Source organism: Rhamphochromis sp. 'chilingali' (genome assembly GCF_963969265.1).
Source record: "Rhamphochromis sp. 'chilingali' genome assembly, chromosome: 8".
NCBI classification, from domain to species: domain Eukaryota; kingdom Metazoa; phylum Chordata; class Actinopteri; order Cichliformes; family Cichlidae; genus Rhamphochromis; species Rhamphochromis sp. 'chilingali'.
This window is the reverse complement of record NC_137935.1, coordinates 960916-984153: the sequence shown is the minus strand read 5'-3', so window position 1 is coordinate 984153 and position 23238 is coordinate 960916. Positions and strand designations below refer to the sequence as shown.

The 23238-nt window shown below is 47.7% G+C and overlaps 1 protein-coding gene across 1 annotated transcript; it reads left to right on the top strand.

Annotated features, from left to right (window-relative positions):
* Window positions 1-413: 413 nt before the first annotated feature.
* arrb1 (arrestin, beta 1) lies at window positions 414-23238 on the top strand. The gene is made up of 16 exons (XM_080888120.1): window positions 414-2031; window positions 14079-14109; window positions 14210-14270; window positions 14383-14427; window positions 14679-14875; window positions 15988-16047; window positions 16201-16268; window positions 16427-16562; window positions 16956-17040; window positions 17117-17189; window positions 17313-17450; window positions 17542-17625; window positions 18177-18200; window positions 18335-18405; window positions 19720-19768; window positions 21101-23238. Exons 1-16 carry the CDS (start codon window positions 2012-2014, stop codon window positions 21210-21212), a joined length of 1254 nt encoding a protein of 417 aa, XP_080744246.1. The 5' UTR covers window positions 414-2011; the 3' UTR covers window positions 21213-23238.

Below are 23238 nucleotides of genomic sequence, written 5' to 3'. Positions count from 1 at the left end.
TCCAAAACACACCGCCCGGGCAACAAAGGAGTGGCTCCGTAAGAAGCATTTGAAAGTCCTGGAGTGGCCTAGCCAGTCTCCAGACCTCAACCCCATAGAAAATCTGTGGCGGGAGTTGAAAGTCCGTGTTGCTCGGCGACAGCCCCAAAACATCACTGCTCTCGAGAAGATCTGCATGGAGGAATGGGCCAAAATACCAGCTACTGTGTGTGCAAACCTGGTAAAGACCTATAGTAAACGTTTGACCTCTGTTATTGCCAACAAAGGTTATGTTACACAGTATTGAGTTGTATTTTTGTTATTGACCAAATACTTATTTTCCACCCTGATTTACGAATAAATTCTTTACAAATCCTACCATGTGGATTCATGGATTTTTTTTTCACATTCTGTCTCTCACAGTTGAAGTGTACCTCTGGTGCAAATTACTGACCTCTGTCATCATTTTAGGTGGGGGAACTTGCACAATCGGTGGCTGACTAAATACTTTTTTGCCCCACTGTATGATCTCTTGATAAACAAATAAAATAAAACCAGTGAGTGAATGACAGCATTCTTACAATAAACAGGGACCTGACCAGAAACCAATGAAGTATTGATAATTGTCAGCACACAGGGACCGATAGACTGAAAGACATTTGTAAACAAAGATCCAGGTAAAATATCAGGAGAGCAGGAGGACGCTTTTTAATCAAATTAACTAATTTGACCAGTTTAGGTAAGGACACAGGTTAAAAACCTTATAACAGGACTAGGTGGGGTTGGAGCAGACAAGAGACACAGAAGGAGATATATTGTTCCTAACAATGCTGACTTTTTCAACAAAGAAAGTTTTCACAATCTTCATTCAATGAAATTGGGACAGCAGGTGGAGCAGGAGCAACTATATCACTAACGGTGTCTAATACTACCTTGGGGTTACCTCTGCTCTTTGAAACTAGGTCTGAGTACCCATAGCTTCAGTCACAGGTGAGGCTAAGGATGTCAATCGATGGCTAATTCAACAGCTTTTCTTATGTGCTCAGTTGTCAACCACCCCAAGGAAAGCTGGACCCATGAAATCCTCAGACCAGATCCCGAGGCCCCTGAAACAGACGCCCTTCCCCTTCTGGACAAACTAAAAACTTCCATCACTCGCGATTTAAGAGCAGCAGGATGAGATGGGGAACTGCAGGACGCAAATATAAAGTGTCAGTGCTGTACGTAAAGATTAATGGCCACATTAATGTGAATAAATAAAAACAGTGGGCCTCACGCAGGGGCGTGTGGTGCGAGCCCATACATTTATAAAGCATGATGAGAGAGAAACCTGAACTGCTTCACACTGATGTGACTGAACCCGAGTACGACACTGCCTAAACTCCTGCACTAAATGTCCAGCAGGGGGCGACTGGTTGTAAGAAGTCACTAATGACGAGATGTAAACATGCTTAAAAGTCAGTACTGAGGGTTGGATTAAACGCAGAGATGCGCAGCTGGCAGTGAATGTTCATAGAAAGAACGACAGCGACTTTCTTCGTTTCCTTCCTCGGGCTGTAAACATTCAAGCCTGGAAAGTGTCCAAATTTAGAGGAAATAAATATTTATTTAATGAAGGACAGATGTAAGGAGGGTGGAGGTCAGAGTCCAGCTGTCAGTGTGATGCTCCTGTCAGACAGAAATATAATCTGTCCTCTGGGTGTCTCCTGTTTTAACATGTTTTACTGCTAATGAGTCTGACAGAAGAGAGAGGGGGAGAGCATGCCAGGCGCTGAGAGGAAGGAAGGAGGCGAGTTAAAGAGGAGGAGGGGCAGAGTGGTGGATTCAGTCAGTCCTTCGTTCAGTCGCAGCTCAGATGGAGGTTTTTCCTCCTGCTGAGGACACTCTGATGGCATGACAACGGCTTCCTGAGTGAGAAAGAGCGAGAGAGAAAGAGAGAGAGAGAGATATCCTGCCCTCAGTTTCCACGGTGACGGCATCCCTCCATCCTCCTCCATCATCTCTCCGCCCGGCTGCTGTCGACATCGTCGGGATGGGAGATAAAGGAACAAGGTAAGATTTAATGGGTGTGTGCAGTAATGCACCCTGATAAATGTGTGTGTGTGTCACACAGATCGATCCGTTAGGAGGTGTGTGTGTGTGTGTGTGTGTGTTGCTGTAACGTTACATAACGTTGTGTCCGAACCTCGAGGACTGTGACGTCTCGATGGCACTGACAGGTTTGCTGTGTTTGCCTGGGGCTTTTCTGTCTTTTATTTTGACAGTCAGACACACAGGAAACATGGGGGGGAAACCCATCTTTGTGAAAGAAACAAGATTACCAGAGAAATATATCACTGCCAGTACTTGTAGTGATACTGTAGTAAAAGTATGTAAGCGTGTGTCACTCTGATTCATTCACGCGTCATCTGGAGGGTTTAAAGGCGAGCTCATGTTTTACAGCCGCTGTTACTCCGAGTGCACGACAGAGAAATGCAGTCACAGAGCTGCAAAACTAAAACAAAGAAAAGCCAGGAAAACATTTAACTATGTGTCAGGAGGCCAAATCAGAAGAGGCTGTTTTTAGTTTTTATTAGTTAAAATATTTGATCCCAGACTGTGGCGATAACAGATACGCATCAGGGTGTGACCATGTTCAGACAGGCTGGCGCTCTCTGTGCATCTTTGTGACAGTCACAATGAAAATGACAAACTGCTCCTGAACTGGAAGAAACGGCCCAAACCCAAAGACTGAAATACAAAAGTCCAAACAGGACTTGAACAGCTCTCGCCTAAACCAGCACACCCACAGCCTCCTAACACACCTGTTATCACTCCAGTATCACCACAGAAAGCAGACGTCATGTTTCTGACAGGAGAGCGTGACTGATTTACTGGGACAAGTTCTGGATCTGTGCTAGGAGGTTACAGGGGTTCTGAGCCCATGTCTCACCTCTCCACCAGCTTTAATGAAACTCTTCACCTGCTGATCAGTAACATCCAATCAACATCCGCAGCCACGTTATTGGTCAGATAATGCCATTGAAAATGCTCCAAAAGGCTCTGACAGCAACAGTCCAGAGGTCCAGTGCAGGGACTCGAGTTAGCTTAGGTGAACTCTAGCAGCCAGCTAGCAGTTGCAGCCGCCTGTGTCCCCATCCACCTGTTGGTCAGAGAGGCCACGCCCCTAATAATGCAAACTTTAATCTAGGTGCGTTATTAAAAGTGTTATGAAGCAGAACAGCTTGTGTATCAGGCTGGAAACACGTTTTCTTTGCTGGATAGTCTGTGAGGTGGACTCACTGCTGTCTCTGCTGGACGTCAGAGGAACTACAGCTTTGGGTTCAAAATCCAGGGCTTTCTTAGTCCATTACAGTCAGTGTCAGCTGACTCGCTCTTTGACTCCTTGTACACCCACCAGAGGAACTTCACAATCTCAGGTTAGGCGAAGCTTTGAAAGAGCCTCCTAACAGGAAGCTGGATCAAAACATCAGCTTATTTGTTCCACAGCTGATATTTTTCAAGGAAGAATCACACATTTGCATTCCCAGTATCAGACTGAGAACTCAGGGATCCTCAGTGTCAGGACTTCGCTGGCACTTTGACCAAATTAAATATTTTGGAGCCTAGTGCAGCGGTCCCCAACCTTTTTTGCGCCACGGACTGGTTTGTGCCCGACAATACTTTCACGGACCGGCCTTTAAGGTGCCGCGGATAAATACAACAAAATAAAACTAGTACTGGTACCGAAAAAAAGAAGATTTATTCATAACACACATGAAAAGACCCAGGAAAACCGAGGTAACGAAAAAAACGATAACAAAATAACACTAAAAACCGCTAAAACCCCTGAAAACCATACATTTCACACCCGAGTCTCAACTCTCACGGCCCGGTACCAAACGACTCACGGACCGGTACCGGTCCGAGGCCCGGGGGTTGGGGACCGCTGGCAATTTGACCAGCTGTTGGTCCGATCCATAATCCTCCACCTTCAACAGTGTGCTGAAAGCCTGTGGTGATGGAGGAATCACACGAGGGCAAAGGCTCAACAACTAGGCTCTCACTGATGAGCCCCTTTCCTAGATGGGGCAATGAGACTGGGTCCCACCAATGAGGCCGTAACACGGGGAAGGCGTCCCCAACAAGGCAGCTTATGCACACTAATGGTGTAGCTTCATGGAAGGACCACCATTTGGGCGTGTGCTTGTCAAGACCTTTTCCGTGTCTGCGAATCTGCTAGTGATGTAAATTTCTTCATGAGATGGTGAGCTGATGATTGGTGTGGACGTCTTCACGCCTGCCTGACCAATCTGCAGAGACCAACTATGCGTACGCCCCCGGCGATGCACTTCAGAGAACTACAACAGGACTACTGAGTCATCGTCTCTCCAATGCTTACAAGAGACAAACAATGACAAAGTGTGCAGCTTAAAGTATTTTAGGACATCCTTCAGGTGTGTGATCAGGTCGAGATGCAGCAATATTTGTGTCAGACCCAGAGACATCCAAGAAAAGGGCGAAAAAACGTCCCTGGAGTTTTCAGTTTGGCAATATTTTGATCAGTCGACTCAAACCTGTGATGAGTCCCACAGATATGAAGCCCAAACAACTAAATTAAAACTGACTTTTGTGGCACAACAACAGAAAGTTTACTCCAGCTTCCAGCTTTGCTGCTGTTGCCACTGCTGCTTGCTGTTTTGTGTGCAATGCATTCTGGGATACTTGGCTGTCCCAGATCAACACCCTTGATGCACTGAGGCTGTTTCATGAGTACGAGCACCAATGCAGGCGGTGACGTGTGTGAAGGCTCCTGGTGGCGGTGAGGTCAGGAGCTTTAGTGTTGCACTCAGGACACGTGTTTGTTATTTTGTTCCGTGTAGGTTTTATACAGTCTAGCTTCTCCAAACATAGACAGCTGATGAAGGAGCACTTTGATCAGCGAGCGAGGCCTGTTCCCTCTTTAAGCAGGTTAAGTGTTGAACTTGTTTGCGTTTAAATACTAAAGCTGAAGGCAGAGACCCACAAACAGGAAGCAGCTGAACGAGTGCGGCATGTGGCGGCGTCCTGCTGTTGACTGCTAAACACTTTCACCCAATAAAAGTATCATAAAAGTTAGAAATGTTGTTAGTCTGTGCGCCTGAAATGGGGCTGTGTTTAAAATCCACTGTGGTGCACAGACTGGCTCCTGTACCCGTTTGGACTGAATGTAAATGTGAAGAACTTCACGCTTGCAGGAACCAACAGAACCTCCCTGAGTTTCCACGGACCGGTGCAAACATTCAGCGGCTTTAGTTCTTGTTGCAGAAAGCAGATGAGTCTTTGTGGTTAAATAGTGAAAAAAGGACCTCATGCGTCTTCTCAAATTACATTTCCTTGACCTCAGTGGAAGGGAAGTAAAGATGTAAAGGATTGTTTACAAGGACTTGAAGAGCAGGACTGCGGCACTCGGAGAATCAGCTGTCCTTAAACAGACTGTTAATAATAATAATGAGGCTCTGCTGCGGTGAAACTACAAAGTCCTGCGGGTGGACTACAAAAAGCTCCTCTCAGATACCTGCTGTGCTCTCATTGGTTGCTGTGTGCAGACGGTGCGCACATGCACACAGTAACACGGTGAGAGCTCACCTGTGGTCGATCAAAGATGGCCGTCATTTGGTGGGTAACTCAGCAGTAAGTCACATGATGACCTGTTTGTTTACTGTAAGGTCTGATGGGTCGTTGCTGTGAATTGTGGGACGGCATCATCTCCTTTCGTTTCATAAAGGAAGCTCTGATGCATCCTTTACTAAAGGAGGTAATAAAGGAAGCTTCAGCTGCTTCCAAACTGCTCAGAGTCTGAGGTTAAAGCTGTGGCGACCCTCGTAGCATCGACAGCAGTGTTATCATCTCACCAACGTTTTGTTATTTGGAGGATCCGCCGACTCCTATCATGGCCGCCACACACACCTCCGGGTCAGAAGGAAAAAGGTCCACTGAGAACTGGAATCAGAAAGTCGGCCCAAAGCCTCCGTTTCCTTTGTTTTTAGGTGAGCAGCAGGAAGAAAGCTTCCAGCTGAGTGCGCTCCACCCCTCAGACCTCAGCAGTGTCGCAGAAACACTTCAGATGAAACAGACGAACCGAGCACGCTGCAGGTGCAGTGATTTCCCCACTGCCCCACACTGCTTCTGCAAAACTGGTGCTAATGTAGCACAGACTGCTCAGTCTGCCCCCTACTGGCAGGTGAATCAAACACTTATACACAAGCACAGCGCTGGGAAAACACCCTGCAGCGCGCCACATTCCTCCCAGCAAAGCTGTCAAGTTAAAGTTGAGTGCTGGCTATAAAACCCCGCAGGATGAAATATAACAGCGTTTGATGAAAACGTCACTCGTTTAATGGCAATGACGAGCAGATGCACCTGAAAGCGCTGTGCAGGTTAATCTCTGCCGCACGTCACCATCACGGTGTGACATAACCACAGTGTAGCTTTCACACAGGCTTTCATAACAGACTGAAAACAACCTGTTGCCCCATCCACTCTAAAACATTAGCTCATAGCCAAAATGTCTTCAGAACTTCAAACCAGGTGAGTAGCACCGTAATACACCTGAGCCTGTTAGCAACCGTGATGCTGTTGAAACCAGGCAAGTACCAACAGCAGGTTTCTCCTCAGCCCGAGGGTGGAGGTGGGGAGTCCTGGATGAGGTTCTGTAGCTCATCTTACAGCTGGTGGGGTATGACATTATCATTCAGGTTCTGATTTTGGTTCTGGGACTTTTTGCCCCCTCATGATCGAGGCCAGCGTCCCACAGGGAGTCCTGGTCTTTTATCCATCAGCTGTGTAAGGCATGACTGCCTCAGGTCTCCTTGTGGACTTACCGGCTAAGCTTAGCTTTGGGGTCTTGTTGGAACTGTTAGGGTCTTGTGACGTGATGACACATTTCTTTAGGTGGTCTGAGACGGCAGCACTCTTTCGTTTTAGTTAAATATGTCTTATTTGTAGTTTTTCGTGGATGTGGACAGCGTGCATCCTGTAACTCATCAGTGCTGCTCACCCTGCAGGTGTGTCCTCAGTGACAGAGCTGCAAAACAAAAGTTTTAATCATTTATTCTCATCCATTAACAAAATGCGGTGAATGAACAAAAGAGAAATCAGGATTTGGTGTGAGCACTCGGCTGGTAGGTTGTTCCAAACGTCTCGGAGAACTAAGCACAGATCTTCTCTTAATCTGCATCCTTCTGTCTCTTCATGTAACCAGGCACACGCGATGATGTTGATGTCAGGGCTCTGTGGGAGCCGCACCATCACTTCCAGTACTTACACTGGAGATAGTTCTTCATGACTTTGGCGGTGTGTTTGGGCTCGTTGTCCTGCTACAGAATACATTTAGGGACAATAAACAATCATTTATATTTTTGAAAGCGTTCTTTGTTTACAGCAGTTTTTCACACCTGCCTAAAACTTTTGCACTGTACTGTATTTCAGGCCAACTGGGCATGCTCAGATGCAACCGGGACTTTCTGGCTTATTGATGAGGAACTCGAGCAGTTTTGGTTCCTGCACATCTTTAGTCAGTTGATGGTGTTTTTCTGCATATCGGGCTCTTAATATTTGTCTGAGAGAGTCTGGGCTGAGATCAGGTGTCTGCAAACAGCTGCTTGTGTATCTCTGCCTGCACTTGAGAGCAGTCCTCCTGTAAACCACTTTAAAGGTCTGCTTAGACTGCTGCACCTGCCATCAGAGCCCGGATTGGCTGAGACATGAAGTCTTTTCTGAGTACGGCGGACGTAGTGACACTGATGATGGACGCTTGGCCTCTGCCTCTCTGACTGCTGGTCATCTGACACACGCATGCACGCACCTACCTACACACACACACACGCACGCACGCACGCACGCACGCACGCACGCACGCACGCGCACACACACACGCACACACGCACACACACACACACACGCACACGCACACACACACGCACACACGCACACGCACACACACACACACACACACACACACACACACACACACACGCACACACACACACACACACACACACATACACACACACACACACACACACACACATCCTTTTCTTTCAGTTTGTGACTCGCACTAAAATGAAGCTCTAATAAAGGAGACGTGCAGAAACATGTTTCAGCTCATTCTGATGGTGAATGTGGCAGCGGAGCGTTTCTGCGCTGCCGTCGTCTGAGTGTGTTTCTGTGTTTTCGGGCTCAATGATCTGAACGAGTCGTGTCGGGAGAATATTAACGAGCTCCGCTGATCAGTCAGACATACAGAGCAGCTCGGGAGACTCTCTGAGGAGGTTTTCACAGGAAGCAGCGTCAGCCCCAGAATCTGTTCGAGTGCTTGTGTGGAGGGTAAGTGGACAGAGCTGAGCCACGTCACGCTCTCAGGTTTCTTTGTGACTCGTTTAACATTCACATACGACCGCTGTGAACATCAGGAGGGAGGGAATGAAAAGGTGCTGCTCCACACAGAGCTCTGCTGTACCCGTTCTGTTCGGGGATTTTGGTCCACGTCGTTATGACATCATTGTGACATCAGCACACAGCTGCTGCAGATTTGATGAGAATCTCCCGTCGCTGCTCTGAGTGCAGCGAACGGTTCATGAAGCTGGTGTGAGGAGATCTGAGCGCTGAGACGATCACACCTGCAGCAGCTGAACGCAGACGCAAATCGGCGCTCATCAGACCAGGACGCGTTTTTCCACCTTTGTGAGTTTGTGTGAACTTTAACCTCAGTTTCCTTTGCTGACCTGAGCAGCAGCGGTGTGGTCTCCTGCTGCTGCTTTGGCCTCAGAGATGCTCTTCTGCATGCTGTGGTTGTTTGAGTTACCGCTGCGTTCCTTGAGCTTGACTCTTACCGGATATTTCCTCTTCTACTTTTGGTTGGTGTTAGTACTTTTACTGCAGTGAGGACCGGCCACACCAGTTTACATACTGGGCAAACAGGTCGACAGAGGACGCCATAATAACAGCTCTTCACACAGCCCTCACCTGGACAGTAGCAACACCTGTGTGAGAATGCCGTTTGTGGACCAGCTCTGCCTTCAACACAGTCCAACCCCACAAACTGGTTAATAAGCAACTCATGACTCAGCAGCTCACTGTGCAGCTGGATACTGGACTTCCTGCGTGACCCCAGAACATCAGGATGGGAGAGCACACCTCCTCCACCCTCATCCTGAATGTAGGTGTCCCACAGGGGTGTGTCCTCAGTCCCCTCTTATACTCACTTTTCTCCCATAAAATTTGCTGACACCACCATCATAGGACTGATCGACAACAGCGATGATTCAGCTACAGAGAGGAGGTTCAGCATCTGAAGCGATGACGACAACAACCTGCATCTGAACACAGCCGAGACCAAGGAGATGGTAATCGACTGAGCACTCCACCCTCTACATTGATGGAGGAGGTAGAAAGGGTGGAGAGCTTTAAGTTCCTCGGAGCACACATCTCGGCCAGCCTCACCTGGTCCACAAACATCTCCCACCAGGTAGGGAAAGCACAACAATGGCTATACTTCCTCAGGAAACTACGTCAGGCCCAGTTACCCCAGAGACTGCTAATTAACCACAACCGCTCCACCATCGAGAGATTTCTGACCTCCTGCTGCACACTCTGGTTCAACTGCTGCACCATGGAGGGCAAGAGGAAACTGCAGCGGGTGGTGAGGGCAGCAGAGCGGGCAATCGGCACCTCACTGACCCCCTCAGAGACATTTATACTGGCAGACTTCAGCAGAAAGCCAGCATCATCATCAAGGACCCCTCACACCCTGGACACGCCCCCCGTGCATGTTTGTATGGGTGTATCTGTATGTGTGCAGGTGTATGTGTAACTTGTACATATCTTTCCTGTGTAAAGATATTCTATTCTTTAAAAAACAAACAACGGGCTGGTTTCAGTTCTCGTGGCCTCGTCTTTATTTTATATCTGCTCATTTTGTTTCATATAAAGATTTAGATTTTGCTCACTGTTAAAAGGTGCTGTACCAATAAAGCTGTCAGCGGTAAGTGTGATCAGCAGCTCATTGATTAATGCTGCAGTCAGGCTGTGCCAGGCCCTAAAAGTAATTACAGGGATTTTAAAGTGAAAGCTAAAGTTGGCCGGAGGACCCGAGGAGTCAGCGGATTCACGGAGCCTCCAGGAGCTTTTCCCAGTTTTAACACACAGAACGAAGAATAAATCACCTGAGACAGTAACTGTGAGAGCTGCAGGTTCCAGCCTGCTTTTCACAGAGTTTCGTGTTTAATAGAAAATGGAATAAAGGTTTGTGTTTGAACTGGCTGCTCGTGTAAACCTGCTCCTCCGTGGGAAAGCTCCCGACGGTCTGGGTTGATTTTGACTAAATGAGACCAAAGCAGCTGCTGCTGGTTCCCCTTCGGTTCTTGGTGAAACATCTTCAGTGACTGATTTCCACAGTCGTTCAGGTGTGTGAGTCAGGACACTGAAAATGTCTCTTTATTTCCCCACAGTGGGTTTTATTTTCACACTGTGCTCACACCTGTTTGAAGCACAGATGTTTTTAATGGCTGCCAGATGTTTCTGTTGGATTCCCGTGTTTCCGGTGTCATGAAGTAAGCGCTGATAAGCGTCCCTCCCTCTGCAGCCCAGAGACCAGAGCATCTGTGATCTCTGGATATAATCTGAAACCAGCTGCCTGTTCTCTGCGTGGCTGAGGCCGAGCCTCATGCGTTCGTGCTGGTGGTTTTCAGTCGTGTTCCTGAGCCCGGCAGAACCAGGTCCAGCTTTAATGCTGAGCCGGCCGAGGGCTAGAACGGAGAAGCAGCTCTGTGGGAAAGCGGACACAGTCCAGTCACACCTGACGGTCGTAGATCTGAGGAGGCGAAAAAAGCCGGTTTGAGTCTCTGCTGCAGTTTGGGTATCGAGGGAGTCTTCAATCATCGGCCGTCTGCTGCTGCAGAGCTGACACAACAATCAGGCATCGATCGGGCAGTTAGCGTTCCCCCTGTGTCAGAGCGGCCGATCGATCAGCGGCGCGGCCGCTTCACCTGCACCAACCACGAGCGAACCACGACGCGTGAGAAAATCTCAAAGGCACCAAACTTATTCCTGACACAGAAAGAGAGCAAATGAATCAGTGAAAGTCCTTCCAACAGATGGTTGCGTAGAAGAATCCACGTTTTTTATTGTGACAGAAATGTCTCCATACGCGTCAATATTCATCGATATTCAGGATTAAACATCAGTTTAACCCTCTCAGGCTCAAATTACGTTTTTGTTGCTAATGCACAAACGAATACCTGCAGTGGTACTTCTGAGTAAAAACAATATGTCTGTGGGGTGATCAGGTTGTTAGTTTGTAACTGTTGCAAATCTGCAACGCCTGCCTCGAGAGGGTTAAGTGATAACAACAATAATCCCAACAATAAGGAGCAATGATGATGCATCAGAGTGTTTGGGGTGACGCACATCACTCTCTTACACAGGAAGTGTGTTTATTCACGTGTGAACGAGCCTCAGAGGGACCGGGCTCAGTTTGGATGAACCTGAGCACTGACGTGAAAACAGGAAAGAGCAGGAGGACGTCAGAACCCACATCAGGTGCTTCTCCACACGTCTTTGATTTCAGCTTGTTGTTTGGTTCAGTGGTGGTTCTAAACAGGTGTACCTGTCCAGGTGCTTCACCTCTGCCTGTGTGGCAGCAGCTTTGGACCCAGAAAGGGAAAAGTGGACAAATGTAATAATATTTGCTTAAAAGGAGCTCTGCCTTCTTGCTGGTCTTTGAGCTGTCTTGGCGTCTTTGATGTGATAAAGTCGTTACTCGCGCTCAGATGAAATGTGAGCCCCTCTCGTGCTGTAACCCTGCACTGATTCACGTCTGTGCGATGAAGCTCTAACCGCATCCTCGGCTCTGAAGATTCAGCTCTGCTCTCTTTCAATGAATCTTTAATCGTGTTTACACTCTCTCAGACGCTCGCTTCCTGTTACCGAAGCTTTCAGCATCTTTTCTCTCATTTCACACAAACACCAGCATTTATATGTCCAGTGTTTAGCACAGCGGTTTGTGAGGACGCCGTGTTTTGTCCCGGCCTTGTCTGAAACCGACACGTTCACTCAGCTGTGATTAAAAATCAAGAAGTGACCACTGAGGTCGATAAACGTCTGCTGTCGCCGTCACAGAGCCGGTGCTCTACCTCCGCTCAGCCTGATTCGTGATTTCAGATGGCAGAGCTGCTCCGTGTTAAGGTTTAATTGGACTAATTGCAGAGAGTGTGGTGAGCAGGTGATCGTGCAGTGGGCAGCTCCCAGGAGTCCCTCCGGTTTCCGGCTAAAAACGGCGTCCCGATGCTGGTGATTGATGAAGAGCCACTCAGGAGGAAGCTGAAAGCTAATGGAGCCATCAGCTAATTTATGACAACATTAACGCGGGGTGAGGAGAGGGGCGTCACGCTGTCGGGCAGCATTAGACAGAAATGCAGAGAGGAAGCTGCTGACGGCACACCCTCTGTAATATGTGACTGTGCAGGGTCCCAGCAAACACCAGACGTCATCCAGCCACTGCTCCGACACTCACAGCCCGTCTGAAGCCAGACTTACTCGTTTTCTTCTTGCATCACTCTCAGCTCAGAAATCTGCACAGCTGTGGACACGAGAGCTCTGCTGGTCACAGCCTGGCGCTCATCATCGCTCTGCTCTGACACGATACACAAAACAGGCGCAAAGTAGCTTCTGATAATGAAAGTGATAATGCATGCTCAGTAATCCAGGTAAGGAAATCCCAAAAGGTTGATTCTGTTCATCTGGATGTTTTCAGGTTTACAACCTTACAAACAGCACATTTGCTGTTCATTCAGTGGGCTAGTTTCACTGTGACTGAGGTTTGAGTCTCTGCTGAAAATGCTACGTCCACATGAGCAGAATCAACCTTTTGAGGTTCTCATAGTGAAGATGATGTTTGTGATGTTTGGGCCCTGTGTGGAGAGCAGGGCCTCCCCGAGGCTCTGCCGGCTGCAGGCTGGACGCCTCCTGCCACCTTCAGTTTCACTCGGTCAGAAGAAAAGAGATGGAGACAAAGCTTCAGACCGAATGAGGTCAGCAACGTGTCAGACAGAGCTGGGAAGGTTACTTTAGAATGTATTCCACTACAGGTAACAGATTACATGCCCCAAAATGTATTCTGTAACGTATTCCGTTACGTTACTCAATGAGAGTAACTATTCTGAATACTTTGGATTACTTAATATATTATCATGCTTTTTACAACAACATGAATGTGATTTATTACTGTTACTGAAGCTCTGAACTGTAGTAAAGGGACCTCTGACTAATACGGCGGGTTCGTGTCGGCTCGTAGCTGAAAACTAGCTTTACTTTGTTGTGTGGGTCGACTTTGCTAGAGACAGAGAGAGGCGTTGAAAGGCTCCAACGGGACTTATTGTTTCAGAGGAAAACAGGAACACAGCGTACAGTCGAGTCTTAACAGCTTACTCACAGCTGGGCTACACTCTTTAGGCCGATGTCTGCTTATTGCTTTCGTATCAAATCCTTTTTTGAATAATAATTTTTTTAAAAACTTCTTCACGTCGTTATGCAGCCGCAAGTAGAATGACCAAAAACAGCGAGGGGACAGCCGAACATATGAAACAGGAAAGTACCGCTGTGTAATCCATTTATTTCAACAAAGTAACTGTATTCTGAATACCACCTTTTTAAGTGGTAACTGTAATGGAATACAGTTACTCATATTTTGCATTTAACATGTAATGCCAGTACATGTATTCCATTACTCCCCAACAGTGGCCTTCAGAGGAGTGAACGCAGCTCAGGGCTGGAGCACATCTGCAGGGTTAGGAGCAACACGAGCTTCATGAAACCCAAAATACATCAGCACCAACATCTGGCAGCACACCTGGACTCACTCAGCTTGGGTAGTCTGAGTTTTCTGGGTGTTTTACAGGCAGGGGTCATGTGAGAAACCACTTCTGCTGCTAAAACAGAAGAAACTCCGACAATTTAAAATTTATTCCTGAAGTGTGGCGCGCTCTGACTGTTTCACTGTTTCCAGACTTTTCTTGGACAGTTTTATTTAAAAGTATGAGATACTCAAACAGTGTGACCTGTGCTCTTCTCTCTGTCTGCAGAGTGTTTAAGAAAGCCAGCCCCAATGGAAAGGTGAGTCCTCCTTTAGCACAGTGCAGGTGTGACAGTTTGCTGATGCCCGAAACAGCAGCGACAGTTTCAGGCTGACTAACAGCAGCTCTTCCTCCCTCAGCTCACCGTCTACCTGGGGAAGAGAGACTTCGTGGACCACGTGGATCGGGTGGAGCCTGTCGGTGAGATCTTGTTCAGTCTGTGGCTCCATCCTGGAGCTTCACTCACATTTAAATTTAAGTTGACTTTTGAAGCAAAAGCGACTTTGCTGAAGATCTTGTTTTCTCCTCGCAGACGGCGTCGTTCTGATCGACCCGGAGTACCTGAAGGAGAGGAAAGGTGAGAAGCCCGAGTGCGGGAAAGCTGAAAGCTGAGCTGCTGCTCAGAGAAATCGCTGCAGCTGTGGATGTGAGCGATTACCCAGAAACCTCACTGGCTGGTGTTATCAGAGCACGCTGCTTCACTTTGGGCTCACGTCCTGCTGTAAAAACCACGAGCAGGAAGATGGCGTCTCACATTAATGTGCAACATGTTTCGGTTTTCTGTTAATCAGCTTCCATCACTGATTGTCTTTGTTCTCGCCCCATCAGTGTTTGTGACTCTGACGTGTGCGTTCCGTTATGGTCGCGAGGATTTGGACGTCCTCGGATTGACGTTCCGGAAGGACCTGTTTGTGGCGAACATCCAGGCGTTTCCTCCGGTCACCGAAGAGAAGAAGACTCTGACTCGTCTTCAGGAACGTCTGATTAAAAAACTGGGAGAACACGCCTACCCGTTCACCTTCGAGGTACGGAGGCCGCCGGGCCACCTGAATATTTGTCCGCTGATCTGTGACAGAGTGCTTTTAGCTTTTATTCTCCCACAGAGGTGCTGGATCCAGGCAGACCAGCTTCCTGGCAGCCTCCGGTTGCAAGGGGAGACGATTATTCCCCGACCGGTTGGTGCTGAGGTTGCTGGCTGTCGCTGGGTGTTTTCCATCACAAGGATGATGCTGGTTGCCATGGTTTCTGCAGTTTGCAAACACCCCATTTACTCCCCGAGCCGTGGTGAAACTTCCCACTGCAGCCAACACATTTCAAAAGGCTTTTATTTTGAAGGCAAATTTGCTACAGCTCGGAGAGTCCATAGCGAGTGTTTGCAGACAAGTTGGCGTCTTCCACACAAACCACAGGCGATCACGACACCCTGCCATCAGCCACAGCCATCACTGTTGGACCAGTTTGATACTGATTTCATGTAACTGACAGTAAAAACACGCGTGAACAGACACGTGCCGTCACACGTTTCACTAACAGGCAGTGGTTATCAGGCCGTCAAAGACCTCCTCGTTAATATTAAGACTTTTCTAATTAGTTTTTTTCTCGGCGTGCTGCACCAACTCCGGTGTTATTGGTGCCGAGCTGCCAGGCTCCATGTTTGAAGTCTTGGATATCAAATGTCTTCATTTCATCTTTGCATCATTCTGAACAATTTGTGAGAAATTACATGGAAAGTTGACAAAGATCCATGTAAACAGGATCCCGGACTTAATGGAAATGTATCCATTAGTAGAAAATAATGACAGATGAAGCTGTTCGTTGAGATATGAATGAATAAATGATTCAATTAGTTTGGAAAACAACAGCTAAAACGCTGCCTCGTGCATGATGCTTCATCACGTAACATCATCCATCAAGCCTCAGTGACTCATGTGTCCAGCGTCTTCTCTGGGAGCTTCCCGTCCTCACAGATGTTCTCGTCTCACAAACCCAGAGGAGGAACTTTTTGTTCTTGGAGTTCAAAAACAGAAAATGCAGAAAAACAAAGAGAAGCGACGGCGGAGCAGGAACCCGCAGCATCCTCACTCTCTGCCCTGCCCATAAATGTTTCAGATGTTTTGAATATTTCATATCTTTTCAGATTCCTCTGAACCTGCCGTGTTCGGTCACCCTGCAGCCGGGACCGGAGGACACCGGAAAGGTAAAGCCACGACGTCCGCTGTCATTTTCTTTTGCTTTGTGCTCGATTCGTGCCGCCGTGCAGACCCTCTGGGTTTGAAGCTCCTTTCAAAGGTGGAAACGTGTCTGGATTTAAATGAATCTGAAGACACGTCTCGCTGTGGTGTGTCCTCAGGCCTGCGGAGTCGACTTTGAGGTGAAAGCTTTCTGTGCCGAAAATGTTGAAGAAAAGATCCACAAAAGGTAAACGTGAGTCAGCCGCAGTCCGGCCGAGCGGCACAACAAAGACGTGAATTATGAATGAAACTGAGAGCGCTCGTGCCCGCACACACACGTGAACAGAATAATCTGGGACACATCCACTCTGAAATAAATGTCTGAGCTATGTTGTGTTGCTGCAGGAACTCTGTGCGTCTGGTGATCAGGAAGGTGCAGTACGCTCCAGAGAAACCTGGCCCTCAGCCGACGGCAGAAACCACCAGACAATTCCTGATGTCGGACAAACCGCTGCACCTGGAGGCCTCGCTGGACAAGGAGGTAACTCCTGAGGGACAGATTCACTCAGTTCACCCACCAGCAGCCAGCAGAGCTCATCTATGGAGCACAAACGGAAGTGTTTGCCTGCTCATCAGAGTAACAGCCAATCAAATCTTTGAATTTCACTTAAACTGGAGCTCAGACTCCGGGACGCTCTGTTAGTGCAGCGACCTCCCAGCACACATGTTATTGGTCACGTGATGTCATTAGAAATGCTCCAATAGGCTCCAACAGCACAAACAAGGTGCAGAGGTCTAGGTGTCACCATCCACCTGCCAGTCAGGGAGGCCACGCCCCTAATAACACAAACTTTTAGCCTGTACGCCGATTTAACCAGGTGAATGTCATAAAGGTTGTTGTGAGCCGTGAGGTCATCTGTCTGTTGTGTCTCAGATCTATTACCACGGTGAGCCAATCAGCGTCAACGTTCACGTCACCAACAACACCAACAAGACCGTGAAGAAGATGAAGATCTCAGGCAAGTCAGGGCGCTGCTTCCTGTGTGTATCTCCACGTCTCCACGTCCTCCTAAATGCTGATATTTGTGTCCACAGTGCGACAGTACGCCGACATCTGCCTGTTCAACACGGCTCAGTACAAATGTCCCGTGGCCACCGAGGAGTCAGAGTGAGTTTCATCCATAAAGTTTGACACTAAGGAATCAAAAGTTGGAGTAAGCGAAAAACTGACGCTGCTGACGAGCTCTCTAATGTGAAATCAGCTGAAGCTTCTCTATTTCCCTCTCCTCAGTGACGTTGTGGCTCCCAGTTCGACTTTCTGCAAAGTTTTCACCCTCACTCCGTTTCTGGCCAACAATCGCGAGAAACGAGGTCTCGCTCTGGACGGAAAACTGAAGCACGAGGACACCAACCTGGCGTCCAGCACGCTGTGAGTCCAGCCGCCTTCACGCCGCCTTCGCTGCCAGCGGGGCCGAGACAGCCAAGCAGAGTGACGTGTGAATATTTTGTCTGCTGTGCAGGTTGAGAGATGGAGCCAATAAGGAGATTCTCGGCATCATCGTGTCCTACAAAGTCAAAGTGAAGCTGGTTGTGTCTCGTGGCGGGTCAGTATCGTGCGAGAGGAGCTTTAAATGTTAAATGGTCGCCTGCTGACCCTGAGCTCAGATGTTAATCCTTGTTCGTCATGCCGTCGTGTGACGCTCTGCTCTCTGTGCAGACTGTGGCGTTTTAGCTTCAGGTTATATCGTCCACAAATCAGACCCCTCAGCTGGTGACAAACAGAAATGTTATTTATGGCCTTTTCAGCTTTATTTGATAGACTAGGACAGGAAAGAGGGGGCAGACATGTGGCAAAGCCCGGGGTTCGGACTCAAACCCGGCCGGCCGTCTCAGCCGTGTGGCACGCGGTCGCCTGATCAACACTCACAACCTGGTGCCCAAAAGATTTAAAAACCTGCAGAATCATCAGAGGGCAGAAGTTCCCATTTCTAAACTGGAGATAAGCTATTTAACTGTGCATGGACCATAACAAATCTGCATCTGTGTTCGTTTGAAAGATGTTATGTGAAAATGTCCACAGCGTTGGGATGCACTCGTCGTAAATCCTCTGTGCTCTTGTATTGAAGCTGAAACTCTTTCTTTTTATTGATTTCAGGCTCCTTGGAGATCTGGCAGCGAGGTAACCGTTCATGTTCTCGCATTGATGGAAACACCGAGAGTTACAAAGATCGCATGAACACCTCACTGAACACCTCAGTGCTGACGTGGTCATAAATGCTTTTATTGTGTTGTTACCAATGATCTGTGTTTCAGTGACGTCTCGGTCGAGCTGCCCTTCACGTTAATGCACCCGAAGCCTTTAGAGGAGTCCTTCTACAGGGAAGGTGAGACACTTCCTGTTCCTGCTGACGTTCACAGACACAGGAAGTTAAAATGATGCGTTACATCATCCTTTATCAGCCGCAGGTTCAAAGGGTCAGAGCGTCACCTGACCTCGAAAGCAGACATTTGTAATGCAGCATATTAATATTTGATGTTCAGTGTAATAGTATTCATGATGTCCACATGCTGATAATATGCTGCTGTGGATTCATCTTCAGGTGTTTAAGGCTGATCTCTTTCCCGGTGAGTCAGCTGACAAATCGGCACTCTTCTTCTTCTCCTCTAGAAGCGCCCACTACAGGCTCTACAAGAGCTGCTAGGGCTGTAAAATAGAGACGCTAGTGGGAGGTGACAATGCAGAACTGCAGGGTCTGCAGCGGCGATCAGGACGCACGCTCAGAAGACGAATGTAAATAAGAGATGATGAGACGGTGGCGACACATGGAGGTTCAGCCCAGCAGACACAGCACAGGAGCATCCTCTGAGTCAGGTTTAACAAAGCCGGGCTGTCTTTGCATTAGCTGGATCTGACCGACCACAGAGCCATGGTTCTCATCTTTCTCTGTGGGCGGCACGGTGGAGCAGTGGTTAGCACTGTTGCCTCATAGCAGCAAGGTCCTGAGTTTGAGTCCAGCGGAGCCTTTTCCTCCGTGTCTGTGTGGGCTCTCTCCGGGTACTCCGGCTTCCTCCCACAGATGCTTACTTTAGATAGCTGCCGCCCACAGATGTGAGCGTGAGTGGTTGTCTGTCTCTCTGTGTTAGCCCTGCGTCAGACTGGCCACCTGTACAGGTGTACCCAACTGGAAGAGGAGGGCTCTCTCTCTGCTGCAGGCTCCGTCCACGCTCACATCAAAGTTCGGCGTGTCATGTGACTCATGCACTAAGTGAAGCCGGCGTCCCTCAGAGCCATATTTTATTAGTAACTGAATGCACTGGTGTGATACTGGGATTTGGCTCCTCCCCTGCCCACAGCCTCGGTCTTCCCGCTCCGCCAATCGGTTAGAGACCCACGTAAATCCGTGCTTGCGGCCCTGCTGCAGTTCTTCCTCCTTGTTTGCGGCGGTTGTGGAGAACAGACCCAGAGCTGAGCTGCTCGGAGTCATCAGGTCTCCCTCAGTAAACCTGAGCTCCAGACGCAAAGACGGCGCTCCACGGGGCTGTCTGACAGGTCAGAGCGTCACGACCGGAGCCAGGCTCAGACTGAGGGTGTGTGGGGATTTTAAACGAGTCGGTGTGAGAAGATTGAATTGGCTCTGACAGAGACGAGCCAAGAGTTTTCCTCAGGTGTGTAACTGTGATCTCTCGCTCCTCCACAGCTGCAGACGAGGCTCCAGTCGACGCGAACCTCATCGAGTTTGACACAAAGTAAGCAGCCGTCTTCCCGTCTCGCTGCTGCCTCTCCTCCTCACTCTGATTGGTTCTGCTCTGGTTTACGGGTTCATCAATAACACTGACAGCAGACAGGTTTCCTCTGCGCCCGCTGCAGCATTAACAGTGATGGACTCGTCTCCAGAGTTTCAGTCTTAATGCATCTTAATGCCTGCTGCTGTGGGAGCTGCAGGAAATGGGCTTTAAACTGGAAACTCGTTCTGCTGCCAGCACAGCCAAACGCGAGCGCTGTGAGCCGACGCTGCAATTTACTCATTATCATTTCATGCGTACGCAACAACAAAGGAAATGACTCCAGCTGCAAAGATGAAATACAGAACAGCGAGGCCACTTCCTCGTTTGTGTGTTTTTATTTCCTCTTTCCGTGCAGCCCAACGAATATTTCCACTTCCTGTCTTTGTTACCTCAGACGTCTGTACAGGGGGAAGAAGAAGTAAAAGCAGTGAAACACTCTTTCTGCCGTCTCCAGCTCGTCTTCAGCTTCGTCTGTAATTATTAATCTCATTACTAAATGGCAGGGCGGGGTCATGGCCCGTTAGCTTTCTCACGTCGGTTAAAGTTGTTGTTTTAAAAGTGGCGCGGCTGCTGTCCCCTCTGCTCTCTCAGCAAGTAAACACAGTGTGGCGATGAAGACACTGGGGAGATGGGCGCGTTGGTACAAAATGAAATGGACAGATGTGAGGATATCGATGGTCACAGTAAAGAGGATGGAGGATTTATCCACTCGTTTTGCTGTCAGAGCAGAAGAAAACCTTCATTTCCACTTTAGTCTTGTTTCATGTGGCCCTGTCATATAAAAGTGGGTCGAAAGACCAAGTTTGAAAATAAAAAAATGTAAATATAGTTTGAAAAAAATTCACAGGACTGTTTTTATATGTTTGGCCTTTTTTATTTTCACTTTTTATTTCATTACATGTTCATTATATTCACAAATGTTTATGAAATTTGGAGGCTCGGACATGTTTCTTCGCTCACCAGCCTGAACACAAAGCCGTCCCAGGCACCGTCTCATATCAGCTGATTAAAATGCGTTGTAAACGAGTCTCGGCGCGATTCCGTCCATAAACGAAAGTTGAATTCACAAAAATGTTTGAGAGCTTTTTGTTGCTAACCAGTAAAATATCGACTAATTGTAACTAAGATGTTAGTGCGGCGACGTGTTACAGAAAAATAACGCTCCCAACGCTGGTAACCACGGATACGAAACAATAAACATTTAATAAGTGCCATATTACTCATTTCAAACCAAAAATCATATGACCAAGTTAGCGTCTCTGATTTAACTTCCATAACCTCTCCCTCCCTCAGCGACGATGACATCATCTTCGAAGACTTTGCCCGCCAGCGGCTGATCGGAGCAAAAGACGACAAGGATGAAGACGAGGAGCCGGTGGACTCGCCCAAACTGGACGACAGATAGAGGGGAGGAGACACTGCGGCTGTTGTTTTGCTGCTGTATGTAGTGTGGAGCTAATGGAGTTCACCTTTAGGTCAAACCACAGTCTGGACACCCTTTAAACACTCGGTGGTGCCGTGTTTGTGTGCTCGTTCATGTCTGTCCTCTCTGAGTCCCGGTGAGGTGTTTAAAAAAAAACTAGAATACTGCAGCCTAGACATCGGAGCGGCTCTTTGCTCCGACGGAGTCGCCTGGAGCGCCGACCCGGCAGCTCCTAACGACAGCTGGTAGCATGCCTCTAATGTCTCTTTGTTCTAAGTGTTTCCATTAGGGACCAAACAGATGTAAAGTTGTGTTGAGATTAGTTTAAAGTCTTTAGAAACAACACTGCCAGCCTCGGTTGATCTTGAACCCTCTGCCACTGGAGACAAACTTCAGCCGATGGAGGATTTTGCTGAGTAACCATCTGTAGTCGGTGTTGCTGAAGCTGCAGAGCAGATGGGAAACGGCACCGAAGTGATCTGCTGGGCTGCCCGACAAGAGGACCTCAAACTGTCAGAGTGAGCCACCGACCATTTAACAGCAACCGGTGGCCTAGTTTGCATGAATAAATACTTCCTATGATTTATTAATGTCATGAATAATCAAACTGATTTTAAATAGCATACAGTTTCATGTGTTCATGCTGATAATTTTCCGAATCATCATCAGAACGATTTTCTTCCTTGCAGGTAGTCGCTGGTCGTCCATTCGCTTCGTTTCTGTTAAAATCAGCACGGCTTCATGTTGCCTTAAAGTAAACGCTGCGCTTTAATATGATACATGTGTCAGACAAATATAATTGGCATCCTTTACGTGTTTGTTACCTTTACCTCTGTTTAACTGAAACAATCAGACATCTGGCAGAAATTTAAAGAGCAACTGTTCGAACTGTGGCCTGATCGTTGTGAATGCTTTTAAGACTGGAGAGATATATATTTTGTTTCCTCAAACAACATTCTGATAATTATGAGTCACTTTAGTGTGACAGGCTAATTCTGAAGCTAATAATGTTAAATTTCTACTGAAATATCCGAAACATTTCGTCACCCAGTAAATCTTCACTTACCTTAAATGTAATAAAGTTTAAAACTGAAAATAAACCGAAAGATCTTTTATTGAAACTGAACTGAAACTCAGAGACAGCAAGCAAAATGGAAAATATTATTTTATTCACTAAATAAAATCTGATAGAACAGTGTTGCGGTCAGAGGTCATCACACAGGCCTCCTAGCAAACACTCACTGCTGGTGACTGGGTGGCGAGTGGTTGTGGCAGTTGCTCGGTGAAATATGGTGCTGCAACAAAAGCCTCCTGTGGTTGTTCTGGCCTGTGGCAGACTGCCTCAGTTGCCTGAAGTTTGCATGGAAGATGCAACTTTTACTGGTCTGCAGATGACTCAACGTCTTATATGCAAACTACAGGTGATGGAGGCAGTCACAGAGAGGTTTGTGGCGTAGCGGCCTTCTTTTACATTAACCACTTACAGCTGGCTGGTGAACAATGACCAGAGGTTGCCAGTGGGTCGTTCTCCGGTCTCTCGGCCTGTGGGACTGGCTCCTTAGACCGCTGAAGATTAGCGCTCTAATGGGCAATCCCTACGTGCCGGCTGATTTTACAGAAACAAAGTAAAACTAGTGGCTGTGCTGAAGAAAGAGAATCCACATGGAAATTCATCAATGATTTGTAAGAGAATTGGCAGGGATGTCATCCATCCATATGTCGTATCAGGTGACTTGAGCAGGTAAAGAAATTGTGCAAACCTTTATTTTGAAAAGATTCAAAGTTAAAGAGTCTCAAACATCCTGTATGAGGGGTAAGATGTGTTTCTGCTTACTTTAAAGTCAGACTGAAACCAGTTTTTGCATTGTAACGTACAGTTTAAGAAAAAACAGAAAACATCAGCTGTGTCTGACTGTTCATTTTGGCGGGGCGTGAGGAAAACTTGTATATTTCACTGGATCTTAAATAAAAGGACGTTTGTGTCCCCATTTGTCTGGATTCATGAAAC

Excerpts from the sequence above, each read along its gene's own strand:
- arrb1 (XM_080888120.1), top strand. The coding sequence starts at position 2,012 with ATGGGAGATAAAGGAACAAG. Across the intron at positions 14,271-14,382 it reads GGATCGGGTGGAGCCTGTCG|ACGGCGTCGTTCTGATCGAC; the intron begins GTGAGATCTTGT and ends TTCTCCTCGCAG. Across the intron at positions 14,876-15,987 it reads CCTACCCGTTCACCTTCGAG|ATTCCTCTGAACCTGCCGTG; the intron begins GTACGGAGGCCG and ends ATATCTTTTCAG.